General features: G+C 42.4%; 1 protein-coding gene across 3 annotated transcripts in view; it reads right to left on the bottom strand.

Annotated features, from left to right (window-relative positions):
• The window catches only part of adgrf3a (adhesion G protein-coupled receptor F3a), a 26550-nt gene extending 7579 nt beyond the window's left edge, over positions 1-18971 (bottom strand). Inside the window, exons 1-10 of one of the 3 annotated variants that reach the window (XM_042325207.1) lie at positions 18814-18971; positions 9242-9297; positions 9062-9074; positions 7861-7992; positions 7466-7619; positions 7138-7246; positions 6846-6904; positions 6636-6757; positions 768-983; positions 89-343 (exon numbers count right to left, since the gene is read on the bottom strand). In XM_042325207.1, the coding sequence (XP_042181141.1) occupies positions 89-343; positions 768-983; positions 6636-6757; positions 6846-6904; positions 7138-7246; positions 7466-7619; positions 7861-7992; positions 9062-9074; positions 9242-9297; positions 18814-18844 (1147 nt within the window). In that variant the 5' untranslated portion in view covers positions 18845-18971. The remainder of the gene's footprint in view (positions 1-88; positions 344-767; positions 984-6635; positions 6758-6845; positions 6905-7137; positions 7247-7465; positions 7620-7860; positions 7993-9061; positions 9075-9241; positions 9298-18813) is intronic. The other 2 variants (XM_042325205.1, XM_042325208.1) reach the window with 2 other exon arrangements.

Here is an 18971-nt window from a genome sequence, read left to right as displayed (position 1 = left end):
TAATTGCATTTTAATAGCAATTGTTATAACATACAGTCTTAAACATAGCGTAATTAACATGTGAGGACCATGAAGGGCAGAAAGTTACCTTTTTGTTCATTTAATGGAGTTTCAGTGTTGGTGTAATTCCATGTCACATTGTAGTTTTCAGTGCTATTCATAATTTCGCATTGAACTCTGACAAAGATTCTAGCATTTGCATTATATTTGTTGTAACAGTCCGGAAATTGGGGCGTGCTACTGATGTCAATTTGTGGCAGGAGCGCTATGTCTAGTGTTGCACTGGCTTTGTGGTTTATGGTCACATTGGAGGATTTTGGATTGAAGACACACGTGTACAGACCTGCAGTTCAATGAAAATGAAAAGACAAACATGTTTTACTGTTTTCTCTTACAATGAGTTAGTCTGCGTGACTCAAGACCACGTTAGCTCACTGACTTAAAGCCTAGGCATTAGTTATGGGAGCTAGCACAAGTCCTCAGACGACTCATAAGACTGCAATTCACCCAACGAACTCCACTTCACAAACCGTAGGCCTATATCTGCACAGACCTTTCAGCACAGAGAAAAACTATGAAAATTGCATGAATATGAGCAAATAATGAATGTGTCCCAAGTAGCAACCTATACCTTTGACAGTGCCCTACTTATGACCAGATCCTATAGGTAATAACGTGCCATTTGGAACACACACACTATCTAATTGGCCCTGTGACCTGTCCTATCATCTTCTACAATACCATACAAAATAACAGATAACACATACCTTCCCAGATCTCCGTTGCCTGTCTGAGGAGAATTGTAGTCGTCCTACTAGTGGGTATCACTGTAGCATCAGTACCTGTTGTTACGTCAAATGTTTTACCATCACTCCTTTTCAAAACCCATTCAATTGGTTTCATGTCCTCCTTGGCTTGGCAGAGAATTGTCTGTTTAGAATCATATTTTACCGGGCCTTCTGGTACTGTGATCTCAACGACGCCTGTAAGAGAAAAGTACACAGAACATTTAGTAGCTTCTCACCTCTCCACCATGCTAGCGGATATGTGGTGAGCTGTGCATCACCATAGGGTGCTACTACACATTGGTGGTGGAAGAGGTGAGTTTCCCCCCTTTTCTATGTAACACTCTTTCAAATGGTTTCAAGTTTTATCAGTCGTATGTTCAGGATACACATTGTATACACCGTCCAATGAAATGCTTTCTTGCAGGTTCCTTCTGGACAATGCAACAACAATAAGAAATAACAAAATATCATACGAAGACAAAGAAAAAGGCTCAGTAGAATAGAATAAACATTTTAGCATAAGTTTAATACAGGAGCAGGATGCCTTTGTTAAACTTTGCCCTGTGTAGCCCTCCCTGTGTCCCTACTAACTTGGCCTGCTTAGTTTCCACTGTGAGGCCACTAATGCATCCCCCTCTCCACCCTCCATTTCTCAATAAATCACTTTTAGACGATACACCAGAAGAAGAAAATAAAATAAGAAAATAAACCACGACTTTGATAAATGTTAACCCTCAAAAACATGAAAAAACTATTATTGTCAGAGGTTGCGCTCAACCCCATCTGCCTCGAGCCGCCCAGGCTGGCATGGAACAGAGCACACCCACAAACTCCAAGGTCAGTAGGCCCCACAGCCTATGCTGTCTCCAGCAGATCTTTAGACCCATCCGACTTGAAAAAAAAGTACAAAAAAATAAACATCTAGCCTTCACTAAATAAACAAAAACAGGTTATGTGTTTCAGGTAATAGCCCTTACATCCCTTCATTACAACTCTAAGTAAAGTCTCTGTCATGCAAAAAATAAAAATAATCAAGATGCAGAAAGAACAAGACAGAAGGAACAAAATATATAGGCCTAGAGCGCATTCGGAAAGTATTCAGACCCCTTGACTTTTTTCACGTTGTTATGTTACGGCCTTATTCTAAAATGTATTAAATACAAATATTTCCTCAACAATCTACACACAATACCCTACAATGACAACGTTTAAACAGGTTTAAACATTTTTTTTAAAAATGTATAATTTAAAAAAAATAGCAATATCTTATTTACATTAGTACAACTTAAATGGAGTCCACCTGTGGTAAATTCAATTGATTGGACATGATTTGGAAAGGCACACACCTGTCTATATAAGGTCCTAAAGTTGACAGTGCATGTCAGAGCAAAAACCAAGCCATGAGGTCAAAGGAATTGTCTGTAGAGCTCTGAGACAGGATTGTGTAGAGGCACAGATCTGGGGAAGGGTACCAAAATATTCTGCAGTATTGAAGGTCCCCAATAACACAGTGGCCTCCATCATTCTTAAATGGAATAAGTTTGGAACCACCAAGACTCTTCCTAGAGCTGGCCACCCGGCCAAACTGAGCAATCGGGGGAGAAGGGCTTTGATCTGGGAGGTGACCAAGAACCCAATGGTCACTCTGACAGAGCTCTAGAGTTCCTCTGTGGAGATGGGAGAACCTTCCAGAAGGACAACCATCTCTGCAGCACTCCACCAATCAGGCCTTTATGGTAGAGTGGCGAGACGGAAGCCACTCCTCAGTAAAAGAAACATGACAACCCACATGGTGTTTCCCAAAAGGCACCTAAAGACTCTCGGACCATGAGAAACAAGATTGTCTGGTCTGATGAAACCAAGATTGAACTTTGCCCTGAATGCCAAGCGTCACATCTGGAGAAAACCAGGCACCGCTCAGCACTTGGCCAATACCATCCCTACAGTGAAGCATGGTGGTGGCCGCATCATGCTGTGGGGATGTTGTTCAGGGACTGGGAGACTAGTGAAGCATGGTGGTGGCAGCATCATGCTGTGGGGATGTTGTTCAGCGGTAGGGACTGGCAGACTAGTCAGGATCGAGGAAAAGATTATTATTATATATATTTTTGCCTTTATTAAACTAAGCAAGTCAGTTGAACAAATTATTATTTACAATGACGGCCTAACAATGACGGCCAAACCCTCCCGGGCCAATTGTGTGCCGCCCTATGGGACTCCCGATCACAGCCAGTTGTGGTACAGCCTGGTATCAAACCAGGGTCTGTAGTGACACCTCTAGCACTGCAGTGCCTTAGACCGCTGCACCACTCGGGAACCCAAGACGAATGGAGTAAATTACAGAGAGATCCTTGATGAAAACCTGCTCCAGAGCTTTCAGGGTCTCAGACTGGGGCGAAGGTTCACCTACCAACAGGACAACGACCCTAAGCACACAGCCAAGACAGTAGGAGTGGCTTCGGGAAAAGTCTCTGAATGTCCTTGAGTGGCCCACCCAGGGCCCAGACATGAACACGATCTAACATCTCTGGAGAGACCTGAAAATAGCTGGGAGCGACGCTCCCCATCCAACCTGACAGAGCTTGAAAGGATCTGCATAGAAGAATGGGAGAAACTCCCCAAATACATATCAAATAAAACTTTTTGTCACATGCGCCGAATACAACAAGTGTAGACCTTACCGTGAAATGCTTACTTACAAGCCCTTAACTAACAGTGCAGTTCAAGAAGAGTTAAGAAAAAATTTACCAAATAAACTAAAGTAAAAAATAAAGTAACACAGTAACATAACAATAACGAGGCTATATACAGGGGGTACCGGTACCGAGGCAGTGTACAGGATAGTTGAGGTAATTTGTACATGTAGATAGGGGTGAAGTGACTATGCATAGATAATAAACAGTGAGTAGCAGCAGTGTACAAAACAAATAGGGGGAATTTGATTAATTGTTCAGCAGTCTTATGGCTTGGGGTAAGAAGCTGTTAAGAAGCCTTTTGGACCTAGACTTGGCGCTCCGGTACTGCTTGCCGTGCGGTAGCAGAGAAAACAGTTTATGGCTTGGGAGACTAGAGTTTCTGACAATTTTATGACCTTTCCTCTGACACCTCCTATTATATGGATCCTGGATGGCAGGAAGCTTGGCCCCAGTGATGTACTGGGCTTTACGCACTACCCTCTGTAGCTCCTTATGGTCAAATGCCGAGCAGTTGCCATACCAGGCGGTGATGCAACTGGTCAGGATGCTCTCAATGGTGCAGCTGTAGTACTTTTTGAGGATCTGGGGACCTATGCCAAATCTTTTCAGTCTCCAGAGGGGGAAAAGGTTTTGTCGTGCCCTCTTCACGACTGTCTTGGTGTGTTTGGACCATGATAGTTTGTTTGGTGATGTGGACATCAAGGAACTTGAAACTCTCGACCCGCTCGACTACAGCCCTGTTGATGTTAATGGGGGCCTGTTTGGCCCGCCTTTTCCTGTAGTTCCTTTGTCTTGCTCACATTGAGGGAGAGGTTGTTGTCCTGGTACCACACTGCCAGGTCTCTGACCTCCTGCCTATAGACTGTCTCATCGTTGTCGGTAATCAGGCCTACCACTGTTGTGTCGTCAGCAAACTTAATAATAGTGTTGGAGTCGTGTTTGGCCATGCAGTCGTGGGTGAACAGGGAGTACAGGAGGAGTCTAAGTACACAACCCTGAGGGGCCCCAGTGTTGAGGATCAGCGTGGCAGACGTGTTGTTGCCTACCCTTACCACCTGGGGGCGGCCTGTTAGGAAGTACAGGATCCAATTGCAGAGGGAGGTGTTTAGTCCCAGGGTCCTTAGCTTAGTGATGAGCTTCGTGGGCACTATGGTGTTGAACACTGAGCTGTAGTCAATGAACAGCATTCTCACATAGGTGCTATTTTTGTCCATGTAGGAAAGGGCAGTGGGGATTGAGATTGCATCATCTGTGGATCTGTTGGGGCGGTATGCACATTGGAGTAGGTCTAGGGTATCTGGGAGGAGGCTGTTGATGTGAGCCATGACCAGCCTTTCAAAGCACTTCATGGCTACCGACGTGAGTGCTACTGGACGATAATCATTTAGGCAGGTTACCTTCGCTTCCTTTGGCACAGGGACTATGGTGGTGTGCTTGAAACATGTAAGTATTACAGACAGTCAGGGAGAGGTTGAAGATGTTAGTGAAGACACTTGCCAGTTGGTCCGCGCATGCTTTGAGTACACGTCCTAGTAATCCATCTGGCCCTGCGGCTTTGTGAATGTTGACCTGTTTAAAGGTCTTGCTCACATCGGCTACCGAGAGCGTTATCACATAGTCATCCAGAACAGCTGGTGCTCTAGTGCATGCTTCAATGTTGCTTGCCTCGAAGCGAGCATAAAAGGCCTTTAGCTCGCCTGGACAGCTTGCGTCTAGATTTCCCTTTGTAGGTAGTAATAGTTTTCAAGCCCTGCCACATCCGACGAGCATCAGAGCCGGTGTAGTAGGATTCAATCTTCATCCTATTTTGACGCTTTGCTTGTTTGATGGTTCGTCTGAGGGCATAACTTGATTTCTTAGAAGCGTCCGGATTAGTGTCCCACTCCTTGAAAGCGGCAGCTCTAGCCTTTAGCTTGATGAGGATATTGCCTGTAATCCATGGCTTCTGGTTGGGATATGTATGTACGGTCTCTGTGGAGACGATGTTGTCGATGCACTTATTGATGAAGCCGTTGACTGAGGTGGTATACTCCACAATGCCATTGGATGAATCCCGGAACAAATTCCAGTCTGTGCTAGCAAAGCAGTCCTGTACCGTAGCATCCACTTCATCTGACCATTTCCATATTCAGCGAGTCACTGGTACTTCCTGCTTTAGTTTTTGCTTGTAAGCAGGAATCAGGAGGATAGAATTATGGTCATATTTTCCAAATGGAGGGTGGGAGGAGAGCTTTGTATGCATCTCTGTGTGTGGAGTAAAGGTGGCCTAGTTCTTTTTTCCTCTGGTTGCACATGTGACATGCTGGTAAAAAAAATGTAAACCGGATTTGTTAGCCTGCATTAAAGTCCCCGGCCACTAGGAGCGCTGCTTCTGGTTGAGCATGTTCTTGTTTGCTTATGGCCTTATAGAGTTGGCTGAGTGCGATCTTAGTGCCAGCATCGGTCTGGGGTGGTAAATAGACGGCTACGAATAATATAGATGAGAACTCTCTTGGTAAATATTGTGATCTACAACTCATTATAAGGTACTCTACCTCAGTCAAGCAATACCTCAAGACTTCTTTAATATTAGACATCACATGCGAAGCTTGTAGCGTCATACCCAAGAAGACTTGAGGCTGTAATTGCTGCCAAAGGTGCTTCAACAAATTACTGAGTAATGTGACATCTCATTTTTTATTTATTTATACATTTGCAACAATTTCTAAAAACCTGTTTTTGCTTTGTCATTATGGTGTATTATGTGTAGATTGAAGAGGGGGGGAAACAATTTAATACATTTTAGAATGAGGCTGTAACGTAACAAAATGTTGAAAAAGTGAAGAGGTCTGAATACTTTCCGAAGGCACTGTATCAAGCATCCCAGAGTAGGAATGCTGATCTAGGATCAGGTCCCCTTGTCCATATACTATTATTAATTTACTGTGTTCATACAGTCAAACCAATTCTAATATTTTGTCACTAATCAGATTAGCTCTTTTGCCACTAATTGGGCAATTTGAGAAACAAGGTCAGAATTGGCTGCCTGTGTAAATAAGCACAGCCATTGTGATCTAAAAGGCCATACTGATACTAAATCCGCACTCATACTGTGAGATGCTTGATACATACAGCCCCCGATGTAGCTAGCCCCTGATTTAGATAGACATACCTGCTGTCTCTAGCGTGAACGTAGAATTCAGTATTTTTTCCAATTCTGCTGTTTTGCTTGCAAGGACATCAGCTGAAACGTCGTTGAGGTTCATTTCAAAAGCGATGATGACACTACCACGACTTAAAGCAAAAACAAGGAACAAGATCAGGTCTACTGTATGTCGATCCCACAAAAAACAGAACATCATTTGTAAACGAGCTGAATTACCTGAACCCTGTGATGTGTATGTCATCAAATGAATTCAATGTACTGTACACCGCTTTCAGCTAAAAACAAAGAATATAAAAAAACAAATTAAGAATGATCATGCACATAGATCTGTGAAGAGTATATTGTCAACATAGTTTAATGTGGTATTTGCAATAATATATCTAAATAATATATCTCCCTCTAAATTATAGTTCCTGTCTTCATTCTGTGTGTGTCATTAGAACATTCTAGTAACCCATTCCCATATTTTGAACCATTTTTATATAAACAGTATAAATTTGACAAATACCTTTGGCAATAATTCATCATGCAAGGTTTTATATTCATTAGAATTTGGATTGCTGTAACTTTCAAAATATACCCTTCCAGCTATGTTAAGTTGTCCAATGACAGTAACTGTGAATAAAAGAGATCATTATTTGCAATGTGTACTGGGCCTTTTGCATTCTGTCTTTGAACTGGCTTGTGGAAAATGCAAACTGTTGACAGACTGGTATGTTTGATTATGTACACATTTTTGGATTAACACACACACACACACACACACACACACACACACACACACACACACACACACACACACACACACACAATACACACACACACACACACACACACTTGTTTCAGGGAGACACATTGGTTTTGTTTCTGTGGTTTCAAATGTGCAGTTTTTTTGTTTACAACAGTTAGGTGAAGACTGACACACTGCAACACTCCAGATATGCCCTGGTGTGCATTTGCACTGAGTTTTGTTTTGAAGAGGGACACAATCTGTTGAAATAATTTCAGTGCATAATTTTAGCCATATTTACCCCCAAATAAATGAAATTAAAATGAAGGGAACACAATGTGTAGGCACATATATAGAGTTTGCTTTATATAGGCCTATACTGAATAGACACGGGGTTAGACGTGTGTGTTATTACAGTAGGTTTAATAATGCAATGTTTCCCATGTTAGAGTATTTGATACTACATTCGTAAACCAGCTACAGTATTGCATACATATTTACCTGTTGTGACGTTAAGGGTGTCAACACTCACAGGATTGTCCATTTTAAAAGATTTGAGTATAGCATTAATACGGTTGTCCGGTATGGACGCCTCAGTCCTCAGTACCATATAGTAGACTTTTGTTGAGTTGCCTGAAACATGCAAAACACCATGCAAAACATACTTTAGAAATAGAGTATGTAAAGTTTGAAGTACTGTACAAGGAATTCAGAGTAAGAGCGGGCATGCAAATGATAAATTGTCAGATGCTCACTGTTTACCCATACCTCTATCAGCAGCATTATGTCATGATTATGGAGTCCTGTCGTATTACTGTGTTAGCTATATGGCAGGGTTGGGGTCAATTTAATTTATATTCAGTCAAATGCTTCCTGAATTAACTGAATCTAGATGGAATTGACCCCAACAACCCTTGTGGCACCTTCATTTCTGGATTGCTTCCAGACTATAGATAATGTCCCAGATGATATTTGGAGCCTAGCCTCCTACAACCAGACTGATCTGACAATCTTGGGAGATCAGTCTGGTTGTAGGAGGCTACCTGCAGCTATCCCTTGCTGAAAGTAGTACACAAAAAGGAATAGGATTAGGGTAGTGGACCAAAAAGGAATAGGATTAGGGTAGTGGACCAAAAGGGAATAGGATTAGGGTAGTGGACCAAAAGGGAATAGGATTAGGGTAGTGGGCCAAAAGGGAATAGGATTAGGGTAAAAAGGGAATAGGATTAGGGTAGTGGGTCAAAAGGGAATAGGATTAGGGTAGTAGGGGAATAGGATTAGGGTAGGGAAAAGGGAATAGGATTAGGGTAGTGGACCAAAAGGGAATAGGATTAGGGTAGTGGGCCAAAAGGGAATAGGATTAGGGTAGTGGACCAAAAGGGAATAGGATTAGGGTAGTGGGTCCAAAAGGGAATAGGATTAGGGTAGTGGACCAAAAGGGAATAGGATTAGGGTAGTGGACCAAAAGGGAATAGGATTAGGGTAGTGGACCAAAAGGGAATAGGATTAGGGTAGTGGGCCAAAAGGGAATAGGATTAGGGTAGTGGACCAAAAGGGAATAGGATTAGGGTAGTGGACCAAAAGGGAATAGGATTAGGGTAGTGGGTCAAAAGGGAATAGGATTAGGGTAGTGGACCAAAAGGGTGCCATTTGGGAGGTAGACATAGTCTTCAAAATAGGGAAAAAATGTAAATTAGCTTACCATTTGCAGAGACCTGAGCAACAGCAACAAAAACACATCCCATTATTACTCAAGCACATATGTGCAGCAGGAACAAACCAGAAAGATACATTATACAATTATTATGGAATCGGGCCAATTTTCAAGTTTGTAATTAAGTATTTGGTTTGCTACAAACATATAGCTGAAATCTTGACCAACCTTGTTGCAAGTTAGTCCTAGAAAATATAAAAGAATGAAAGTCTTCATTTTGTAACCTTCAGATGGAGACAGAGATAGAAATGGCAGTTGGTGTACAGCAGAAACATAGTTGTAGGTCATTTACATTCCATCCCAACAAGATAACGGTCAGTGGAACTGTCAATACTTGGATAAACCCATGTTCACTTGGGAGTTGTTTTCACTGTTGTTACATTGAATAAATACAGTAACACATGAACACAAAACATTGTTGACAGACTTACTGGTATAACAAATGTTTGATTATTTACCCATTTTGGATTACACACACACACACACACACATACACACACACACACACACACACACAGACACACACACACACACACACACATCCCCAAACATGAAGGGCCATATATGACCAGGCCCTAATCATGAAATGGAAATAATTATTATTCACAGGCACAATCGGTTTCAATGTCCTACTGTTCAATGGTCCATTCATTAAAATGTAGGTTAATATCCCCACATAATTAAATAGAGGGGCAATTCCAGCATTTATGGACATTTCACAGAATGAAACGTTTTATGTGTGTGTCTATAGTACCCCCTGGGGTGAGTGTATACCAGTGGAGGCAGGTGGGAGGAGCTATAGGGATACAGCTCCATATGTTTGATGTGTTTGATACCGTTCCATTAATTCCATTCCACATATTACAATGAGTCCTATAGCTCCTCCCACCAGCTTCCACTGGTATACCCTGTATATGCCCCAAAAAGTGGATTTCTAAGTATTGGCATGTTGGAGAAATAAAGCTAATAAGTGTTATGGATGTTACATGAAGACTGAACAAAAGTCTGTGAGTTTGTAAGTCTTAGGTCAAAACATGCCAATTGGAAGGAAAAGCTTAGCTGAACACATAAACGATCATTTTGAAGACTGTCATTACCGTCATAACTTTAAAGAGGTAAAACTGCCGTTATGGATGTTATGGAGTCTGAAATACACACTCAAATATGAAAGATTTCTTAATCAAAATCTATCATAACATATTTGTTGTCATTTGGAATGTTTTCAAAAGGTCAGTAGAATGCATAATACGTTAGTACTGCTTTTACAGGCAGCCTGGATAGTACACCTGGCCAGGCACCACACCCTAACAGCTTATATTATTTTGTATCTTTAAACATATAAAACTTAACCTTTACCAGTTGAATGTGGATGTAAATATAAGAGGTTTTTGTATAACAATTTTTCTGAAATATTTTAACAAAATATGCAAATGAAAAATGAGACAACATACATTGGTCTATACTTTGGACTCTGAATGAAGTCGGCATATTTTGGGCGGCTTTCATTTGAAGAAGACTACAGGACTATTCACAAAGTATATTTTTAATAAACAGTACTACCATGCCCATGTATGAGTAATGCATTTCAGCATACAAAGTACCAGTCAAACGTTTGGACACACCGACTCGTTCAAGGGTTTTTCTTTATTTTGACTATTTTCTACATTCTAGAATAATAGTGAAGACATCAAAACTATGAAATAACACATATGGAATCATGTAGTAACCAAAAAAGTGTAAACAAATCAAAATAGATTTTATATTTGAGGTTCTTCAAAGTAGCCACCTTTAGCTTGTTGACAGCTTTGCACACGCTTGGCATTCTCTCAACCAGCTTCAGCTGGAATGCTTTTCCAACAGTCTTGAAGGAGTTCCCACATATGCTGAGCACTTGTTGGCTGCTTTTCCTTCACTCTGCGGTCCAACTCATCCCAAACCATCTCAATTGGGTTGAGGTCGGGTGATTGTGGAGGCCAGGTCATCTGATGCAGCACTCCATCACTCACCTTCTTGGTCAAATAACCCTTACACAACCTGGAGGTGTGTGAGGTCATTGTCCTGTTGAAAAACCAATGATAGTACCGCTAAGCGCAAACCAGATAGGATGGCGTATCGCTACAGAATGCTGTGGTAGCCATGCTGGTTAAGTGTGGCTTGAATTCTAAATAAATCAACACTGTTTGTGATAACTGCAGTTATTTCTAATCTTCAATTGTATCTTTAACTTTGTCTTTTGTGTGTATTCTGTATTTTTCTGTCATGTTTTATGGACATGCTGCTATTTCCCTGTTTCGCCTTCTTGCCAGGTTTTAACCTCAATGGGTTTTGCCGTAAAGCCTATTTGAAATCGGACACTAGGATTAACAAGAAGTGTATCTTTAAAATAGTGTAAAATACTTGTATGTTTGAGGAATTTTAATTCTGAGATTTCTGTTGTTTGAATTTAGTCACCTGCACTTTCACTGGCTATTGTCATTTCAATCCCGTTAGCGGGATCTCAGCCCAAAGAGGTTATTAAATAAAGGTTAAATAAAAAATCAATGACAGTGTCACCAGCAAAGCACCCCCACACCATTACACCTCCTCTTCCATGCTTCATGCTTCACGGTGGGAACCACACATGCAGAGATCATCCGTTCACCTACTCTGCGTCTCACAAAGACATGGCCGTTGGAACCAAATATCGCCAATTTTGACTCATCAGACCAAAGGACAGATTTCCACCAGTCTGATGTCCATTGCTCATGTTTCTTTGCCCAAGCAAGTCTCTTCTTATTATTGGTGTCCTTTAGTAGTGGTTTCTTTGCAGCAATTTGACCATGAAGGCCTGATTCACGCAGCCTCCTCTGAACAGTTGATGTTGAGATGTGTCTGTTACTTGAACTCTGTGAAGCATTTATTTGGGCTGCAATTTAATGAACTTATCCTCTGCAGCAGAGGTAACTATATGTTCAAGATGGCGTAGCAGTGAAGACGTGTTTGTTTGTCCTCTCGTGTACTTTTGTATTTTTTTCAATATATTTCAATTCATTTTCAATCTCTTTTCGATTTTTAATTTGATTATACCTTCCGGTAACCTGTTTCACCCAATGTGATACGGAATCGCTATTATTTTCAATTATAGAACACATTCAAGAACCTCCAGAAGCTAACCAGCTAATTAGCTACAAGCTATTTAGGCATTGTTAGCCACTGCTAGCGGCTTTTACCTTCTGCACAGATACCAGCCCTCTTTTTAGCTTGGATAATACTCGCTAGTCTACCAGTATTGGACTGTCTCTCCACAACAACGCCGGATTCCTGCCGTAATCCCTGGACCACTACTTCTGATCTTCACAGCTAGCTAGCTAGCTCACAGCTTGCAGCTAGCTAGCTCACAGCTAGCTTGCACTCACCGTGGCACCCAGTACTGAAGCTATCCCTGAGGCCCACCTCCCGGGCCTACTCAGCTGTTCACCCGAACCCCACTCATACAAGGATAGAGCCCAATACTCCACCAGATCCTTGCTGTAAACTCTGGAACTTGGCACCGGATCACCGCTGCTACCGATTGGCTATAGTGGCTAACGCCACTGCCATGAAGCTAGCACCAGTTAGCCGTGAGCCAGGCGCATCTCCCGGCTAGCAAACTAAATTCTACAATACCTCTTTCGCCATCTGGCTTGGATTCTCTGTCGACACGGCGCCCTGCTGCACCACCACGTCTGCTTTGCCGACGAATACTCCATCCGCTGTGCCTTCAACCGGCCTCCGTTGGAGCAGACGCTCCTACTAGCCCCGGGCTATTAACTTTAAACTCCCGTGTCGCTAGCGTAGTGGCGGCTTCCCTGTTCCATCTACTGCTGCCCCCTGGACTCTATGATCACTTGGCTACATAGCTGATGCCTGCTGGACTGTCCATTAATCACGGTACTCCATTCCGTTTATTTATTTTTTATCTGTCGGCCCCAGCCGCGAACTCAGGCTCTGTGTGTAGTTAATCCGACCCTCTCTGCCTAGTCATCGCCATTTTACCTGCTGTTGTTGTGTTAGCTGATTAGCTGTTGTTGTCTCACCTGTTGTTTTAGCTAGCTCTCCCAATCAACACCTGCGATTACTTTATGCCTCGCTGTATGTCTCTCTCAAATGTCAATATGCCTTGTATACTGTTGTTCAGGTTAGTTATCATTGTTTTAGTTTACATTGGAGCCCCTAGTTCCACTCTTCATACCTCTGATACCTCCTTTGTCCCATCGCCCACATATGCGGTGACCTCACCCATTACAACCAGCATGTCCAGAGATACAACCTCTCTTATCATCACCCAGTGCCTGGGCTTACCTCTGCTGTACCCGCACCCCACCATACCCCTGTCTGCGCATTATGCCCTGAATATACTCTACCACGCCCAGAAATCTGCTCCTTTTATTCTTTGTCCCCAACGCTCTAGGCGACCAGTTTTGATAGCCTTTAGCCGCACCCTCATCCTACTCCTCCTCTGTTCCGCGGGTGATGTGGAGGTAAACCCAGGCCCTGCATGTCCCCAGGCACCCTCATTTGTTGACTTCTGTGATCTAAAAAGCCTTGGTTTCATGCATGTCCACATCAGAAGCCTCCTCCCTAAGTTTGTTCTACTCACTGCTTTAGCACACTCTGCCAACCCTGATGTCCTTGCCGTGTCTGAATCCTGGCTTAGGAAGGCCACCAAAAATTCTGAGATTTCCATACCCAACTATAACATTTTCCATCAAGATAGAACTGCCAAAGGGGGAGGAGTTGCAGTCTACTGCAGAGATAGCCTGCAATGTAATGTCATACTTTCCAGGTTCATACCCAAACAGTTTGAACTTCTAATTTTTAAAATTAATCTCTCCAGAAATAAGTCTCTCACTGTTGCCGCCTGCTACCGACCCCCCTCAGCTCCCAGCTGTGCTCCGCCCCCCATCTAGCTTCAGAGTTTGTTCTGTTAGGTGACCTAAACTGGGATATGCTTAACACCCCGGCAGTCCTACAATCTAAGCTAGATGCCCTCAATCTCACACAAATGATCAAGGAACCCACCAGGTACAATCCTAAATCTGTAAACAAGGGCACCCTCATAGACTTTATCCTGACCAACTGGCCCTCCAAAGACACCTCCGCTGTCTTCAATCAGGATCTCAGCGATCACTGCCTCATTGCCTGTATCCACTACGGGTCCGGAGTCAAACGACCACCCCTAATCACTGTTAAACACTCCCTAAAACACTTCTGCGAGCAGGCCTTTCTAATCGACCTGGCCCTGTATCCTGGAAGGATATTGACCTCATCCCGTCAGTTGAGGATGACTGGTCATTCTTTAAAAGTAACTTCCTCACCATCTTAGATAAGCATGCTCCTTTCAGAAAATGCAGAACTAAGAACAGATATAGCCCTTGGTTCACTCCAGACTTGACTGCCCTCAACCAGTACAAAAACATCCTGTGGCGGACTGCAATAGCATCGAATAGTCCCCGCGATATGCAACTGTTCAGGGAAGTCAGGAACCAATACACGCAGTCAATCAGGAAAGCAAAGGCCAGCTTTTTCAAGCAGAAATTCGCATCCTGTAGCTCTAACTCCAAAAAGTTCTGAGACACTGTAAAGTCTATGGAGAACAAGAGCACCTCCTCCCAGCTGCCCACTGCACTGAGGCTAGGTAACACGGTCGCCACCGATAAATCCATGATAATCGAAAACTTCAACAAGCATTTCTCAATGGCTGGCCATGCCTTCCTAATGGCTACTCCAACCTCGGCCAACAGCTCCGCCCCCCACAGCTACTCGCCCAAGCCTCCCCAGCTTCTCCTTTACCCAAATCCATATAGCAGATGTTCTGAAAGAGATGCAAAACATGGACCCGTACAAATCAGCTGGACTTGACAATCTGGACCCTCTATTTCTGAAACTATCCGCCGCCATTGTCGCAACCCCTATTACCAGCCTATTCAACCTCTCTTTCATATCGTCTGAGATCCCCAAGGATTGGAAAGCTGCCGCGGTCATCCCCCTCTTCAAAGGGGGAGACACCCTGGACCCAAACTGTTACAGACCTATATCCATCCTGCCCTGCCTATCTAAGGTCTTCGAAAGCCAAGTCAACAAACAGATCACTGACCATCTCGAATCCCACCGTACCTTCTCCGCTGTGCAATCTGGTTTCCGAGCCGGTCACGGGTGCACCTCAGCCACGCTCAAGGTACTAAACGATATCATAACCGCCATCGATAAAAGACAGTACTGTGCAGCCGTCTTCATCGACCTGGCCAAGGCTTTCGACTCTGTCAATCACCATATTCTTATTGGCAGACTCAGCAGCCTCGGTTTTTCTGACTGCCTTGCCTGGTTCACCAACTACTTTGCAAACAGATTTCAGTGTGTCAAATCGGAGGGCATGTTGTCCGGTCCTCTGGCAGTCTCTATGGGGGTGCCACAGGGTTCAATTCTCGGGCCGACTCTTTTCTCTGTATACATCAATGATGTTGCTCTTGCTGCGGGCGATTCCCTGATACACCTCTACGCAGACGACATCATTCTGTATACTTCTGGCCCTTCCTTGGACACTGTGCTATCTAACCTCCAAACGAGCTTCAATGCCATACAACACTCCTTCCATGGCCTCCAACTGCTCTTAAACGCTAGTAAAATCAAATGCATGCTTTTCAACCGTTCGCTGCCTGCACCCGCACGCCCGACTAGCATCACCACCCTGGATGGTTCCGACCTAGAATATGTGGACATCTATAAGTACCTAGGTGTCTGGCTAGACTGTAAACTCTCCTTCCAGACTCATATCAAACATCTCCAATCTAAAATCAAATCTAGAGTCGGCTTTCTATTTCGCAACAAAGCCTCTTTCACTCACGCCGCCAAACTTACCCTAGTAAAACTGACTATCCTACCGATCCTCGATTTCGGCGATGTCATCTACAAAATAGCTTCCAATACTCTACTCAGCAAACTGGATGCAGTTTATCACAGTGCCATCCGTTTTGTTACTAAAGCACCTTATACCACCCACCACTGCGACCTGTACTTTTATCTCCCTCACCAACTTTAAACATCTGCTATCTTAGCAGCTAACCGATCGCTGCAGCTGTACATAGCTCATCGGTAAATAGCCCACCCAATTTACCTATCTCATCCCCATACTGTTTTTATTTATTTACTTTTCTGCTCTTTTGCACACCAGTATCTCTACCTGCACATGACCATCTGACCATTTATCACTCCAGTGTTAATCTGCTAAATTGTAATTATTCGCCTACCTCCTCATGCCTTTTGCACACAATGTATATAGACTCTTTTTTTTACTGTGTTATTGACTTGTTTTGTTTACTCCATGTGTAACTCTGTTGTTGTCTGTTCACACTGCTATGCTTTATCTTGGCCAGGTCGCAGTTGTAAATGAGAACTTGTTCTCAACTAGCCTACCTGGTTAAATAAAGGTGAAATAAATCAAAATAAATAACTCTGGGTCTTCCTTCCCTGTGGCGGTTCACCTGAGAGCCAGTTTCATTATAGCGCTTGATGGTTTTTGCAACTGCACTTGAAGAAACTTTCAAAGTTTTTGAAAATTTCCGGATTGACTGACCTTCATGTCTTAAAGTAATGATGGACTGTCATTTCTCTTTGCTTATTTGAGCTGTTCTTGCCATAATATGGACTTGGTATTTTGCCAAATAGGGCTATCTTCTGTATACCACCCCTAACTTGTCACAACACAACTGAGTGGCTCAAACGCATCAAGAAGGAAAGAAATTCCACAAATCAACTTTTAACTAGGCACACCTGTTAATTGAAATGCATTTCAATTGACTACTTCATGAAGCTGGTTGAGAAAATGCCAAGAGTGTGCAAAGCTGTATGATGATGTAGAAAATAGTAAAAATAAAGAAAAATTCTTGAATGACTAGGTGTGTGCAAGCAGTTGACTGGTACTGTATTTTCCAAGATAATCTTAAATATAGAACACCCAATGCATTTTACGGATATCATAACACTGAACAATTATACTTACAATGAAAAGAGAGAAACCAATTATAGACCATATAAAACCTTGTTGAAAGTTGGCTTTACAGATAAAGTTTCAAGATGATCTGATGTAAGGTGCATGTTTTACAAAAACTTTTCCTAAATAACATAATGTATGTTACATTGCCCGTCCCAGTCACCCCCCTATCACTAAAAGACTCAAACCACTTCTATCTGGTTTGTATTGCTTCATTAACATCTAATTTCCATAACTAACACTGGGGGACAGATGTGAGTGGAAAAACATGCTCTGTGGGCCCTTTCTAACCAGTTTTCCCGTTGGGTTTCCGTACAATCTTTATATGCAAGTAAAGTACTTCAGATAGAACATTTCACCACAAGCCTTATTGAAACAGAAAAGGTGTAGGTCGACATTAAAAATGTTGACAAAACAAAATACACTAGACAATGTAGGATCTTTTTGTGTCGGTAAAATTAATTATGCGAGAAATGTCGCAGGAAACACTTTTATGCGCAAATATTGATATAATAACCATCATATCGAAGTAAATCACGCGATGACATGTTGTGTAGTCCTCCCTCTACGACACGTCGGGAAAGCGTGCATATTATTGGGCTACATATGAAATGCATTATGATGCATTTAACAGGGTGGTGAAAATGCAAGGTGATGAGCTTGATGCTGCTTTCCAATAAATATCGAGGGTCTTATTCTGGTGACATGATCATCGATGCTTGGCTGCCGTTTGACAAATAAAAACAGTCTGTCCATAATAATCTCATCATGGAGGCTCTCCTATCCGCTCTGTGTCTGCAAACTAAACTGACGGCTAGAGCGCAGTGTCAATACCAGAGTAGACACACGCTGGTATTGGCATTGCCCGAGAAGCTGGTGTTTGGAGGATATATTGGCACATCTGTTTTTAGGCCACTCCAAACACTGCTTTTTTTTTTATAGTTGCCTGGCTGGGCTGATTAGACAGCGGATTGAGCAGTCAGCTGGAACAGAGTAAATTGGCATTTTAACGTCATCGATGTATCCGGCTGTAAATTTGTGGAATACCGGCTGGAATGCGGTTTTAACCAATCAGCATTCAAGATTAGACTCACCCTTTGTATAAAGGCCTATAACACAACATTTTTTTGTGAGAAAACTATTAGTAGAGTTGAAAATGCGATGGAAACCCATTTAACTTTTTTTGTAGGGGAGGGGATTTAAAAATGTCATCACGCACAGCTTTTTATCCACAACAAGTCAATTTGATGGGAAAATGTGCATATAGTTTTTATAAAGATTTCTGAATATTCGCATGGAAATCTATCGCCAATTGGATGGAAACCTAGCTACCAATGGTCAGAATTAATGCAATTTCCTACTTAAACGCTTCAAATAATACCTGAACTCCCACATATAGACCTTAAGGATAATTATGAACGTGGCTTCATTTGGAAATTACTAAATGTATGTGTACATACTCAAGTTGACCTTCCCACAAAATCGCCCAGAAATAGAATTATATGATCTCTTTGAATATAACATTGATTATTGAAAAAATATAAAAAGTGCAGAAGCAGGTATACTGAATATAATTCAGAATGAGTTGAGAATGCAGAATGATTAACACCAACTTCTCCTCTTTGATTCCCCCGATAAATATCATCAAAATATTAACAGGAATATATGAAGAATATAAAAAAATGCAGAAGCAGTTACACTGGATAGAATTGAGAATATGAAGAATACCTACCTCTCTTCCTTGTCTCCCTCGAAAGTATCATCAAAATATGAATCAGCAAGCGAGGTGAAGCACACCATCCATTCCTGAGCAGACTTGTAAGTCTGGGAGTAACTTCAAGTTGATATGCTGTTTTTGAGAGCAATAGAAAACAATGGCGCCTCTATGAA

Source organism: Oncorhynchus tshawytscha, linkage group LG08, assembly GCF_018296145.1.
Source record: "Oncorhynchus tshawytscha isolate Ot180627B linkage group LG08, Otsh_v2.0, whole genome shotgun sequence".
Lineage (NCBI taxonomy): Eukaryota > Metazoa > Chordata > Actinopteri > Salmoniformes > Salmonidae > Oncorhynchus > Oncorhynchus tshawytscha.
The sequence above is the reverse complement of the archived record's forward strand: the minus strand, read 5'-3'. Positions and strand labels throughout refer to the sequence as shown.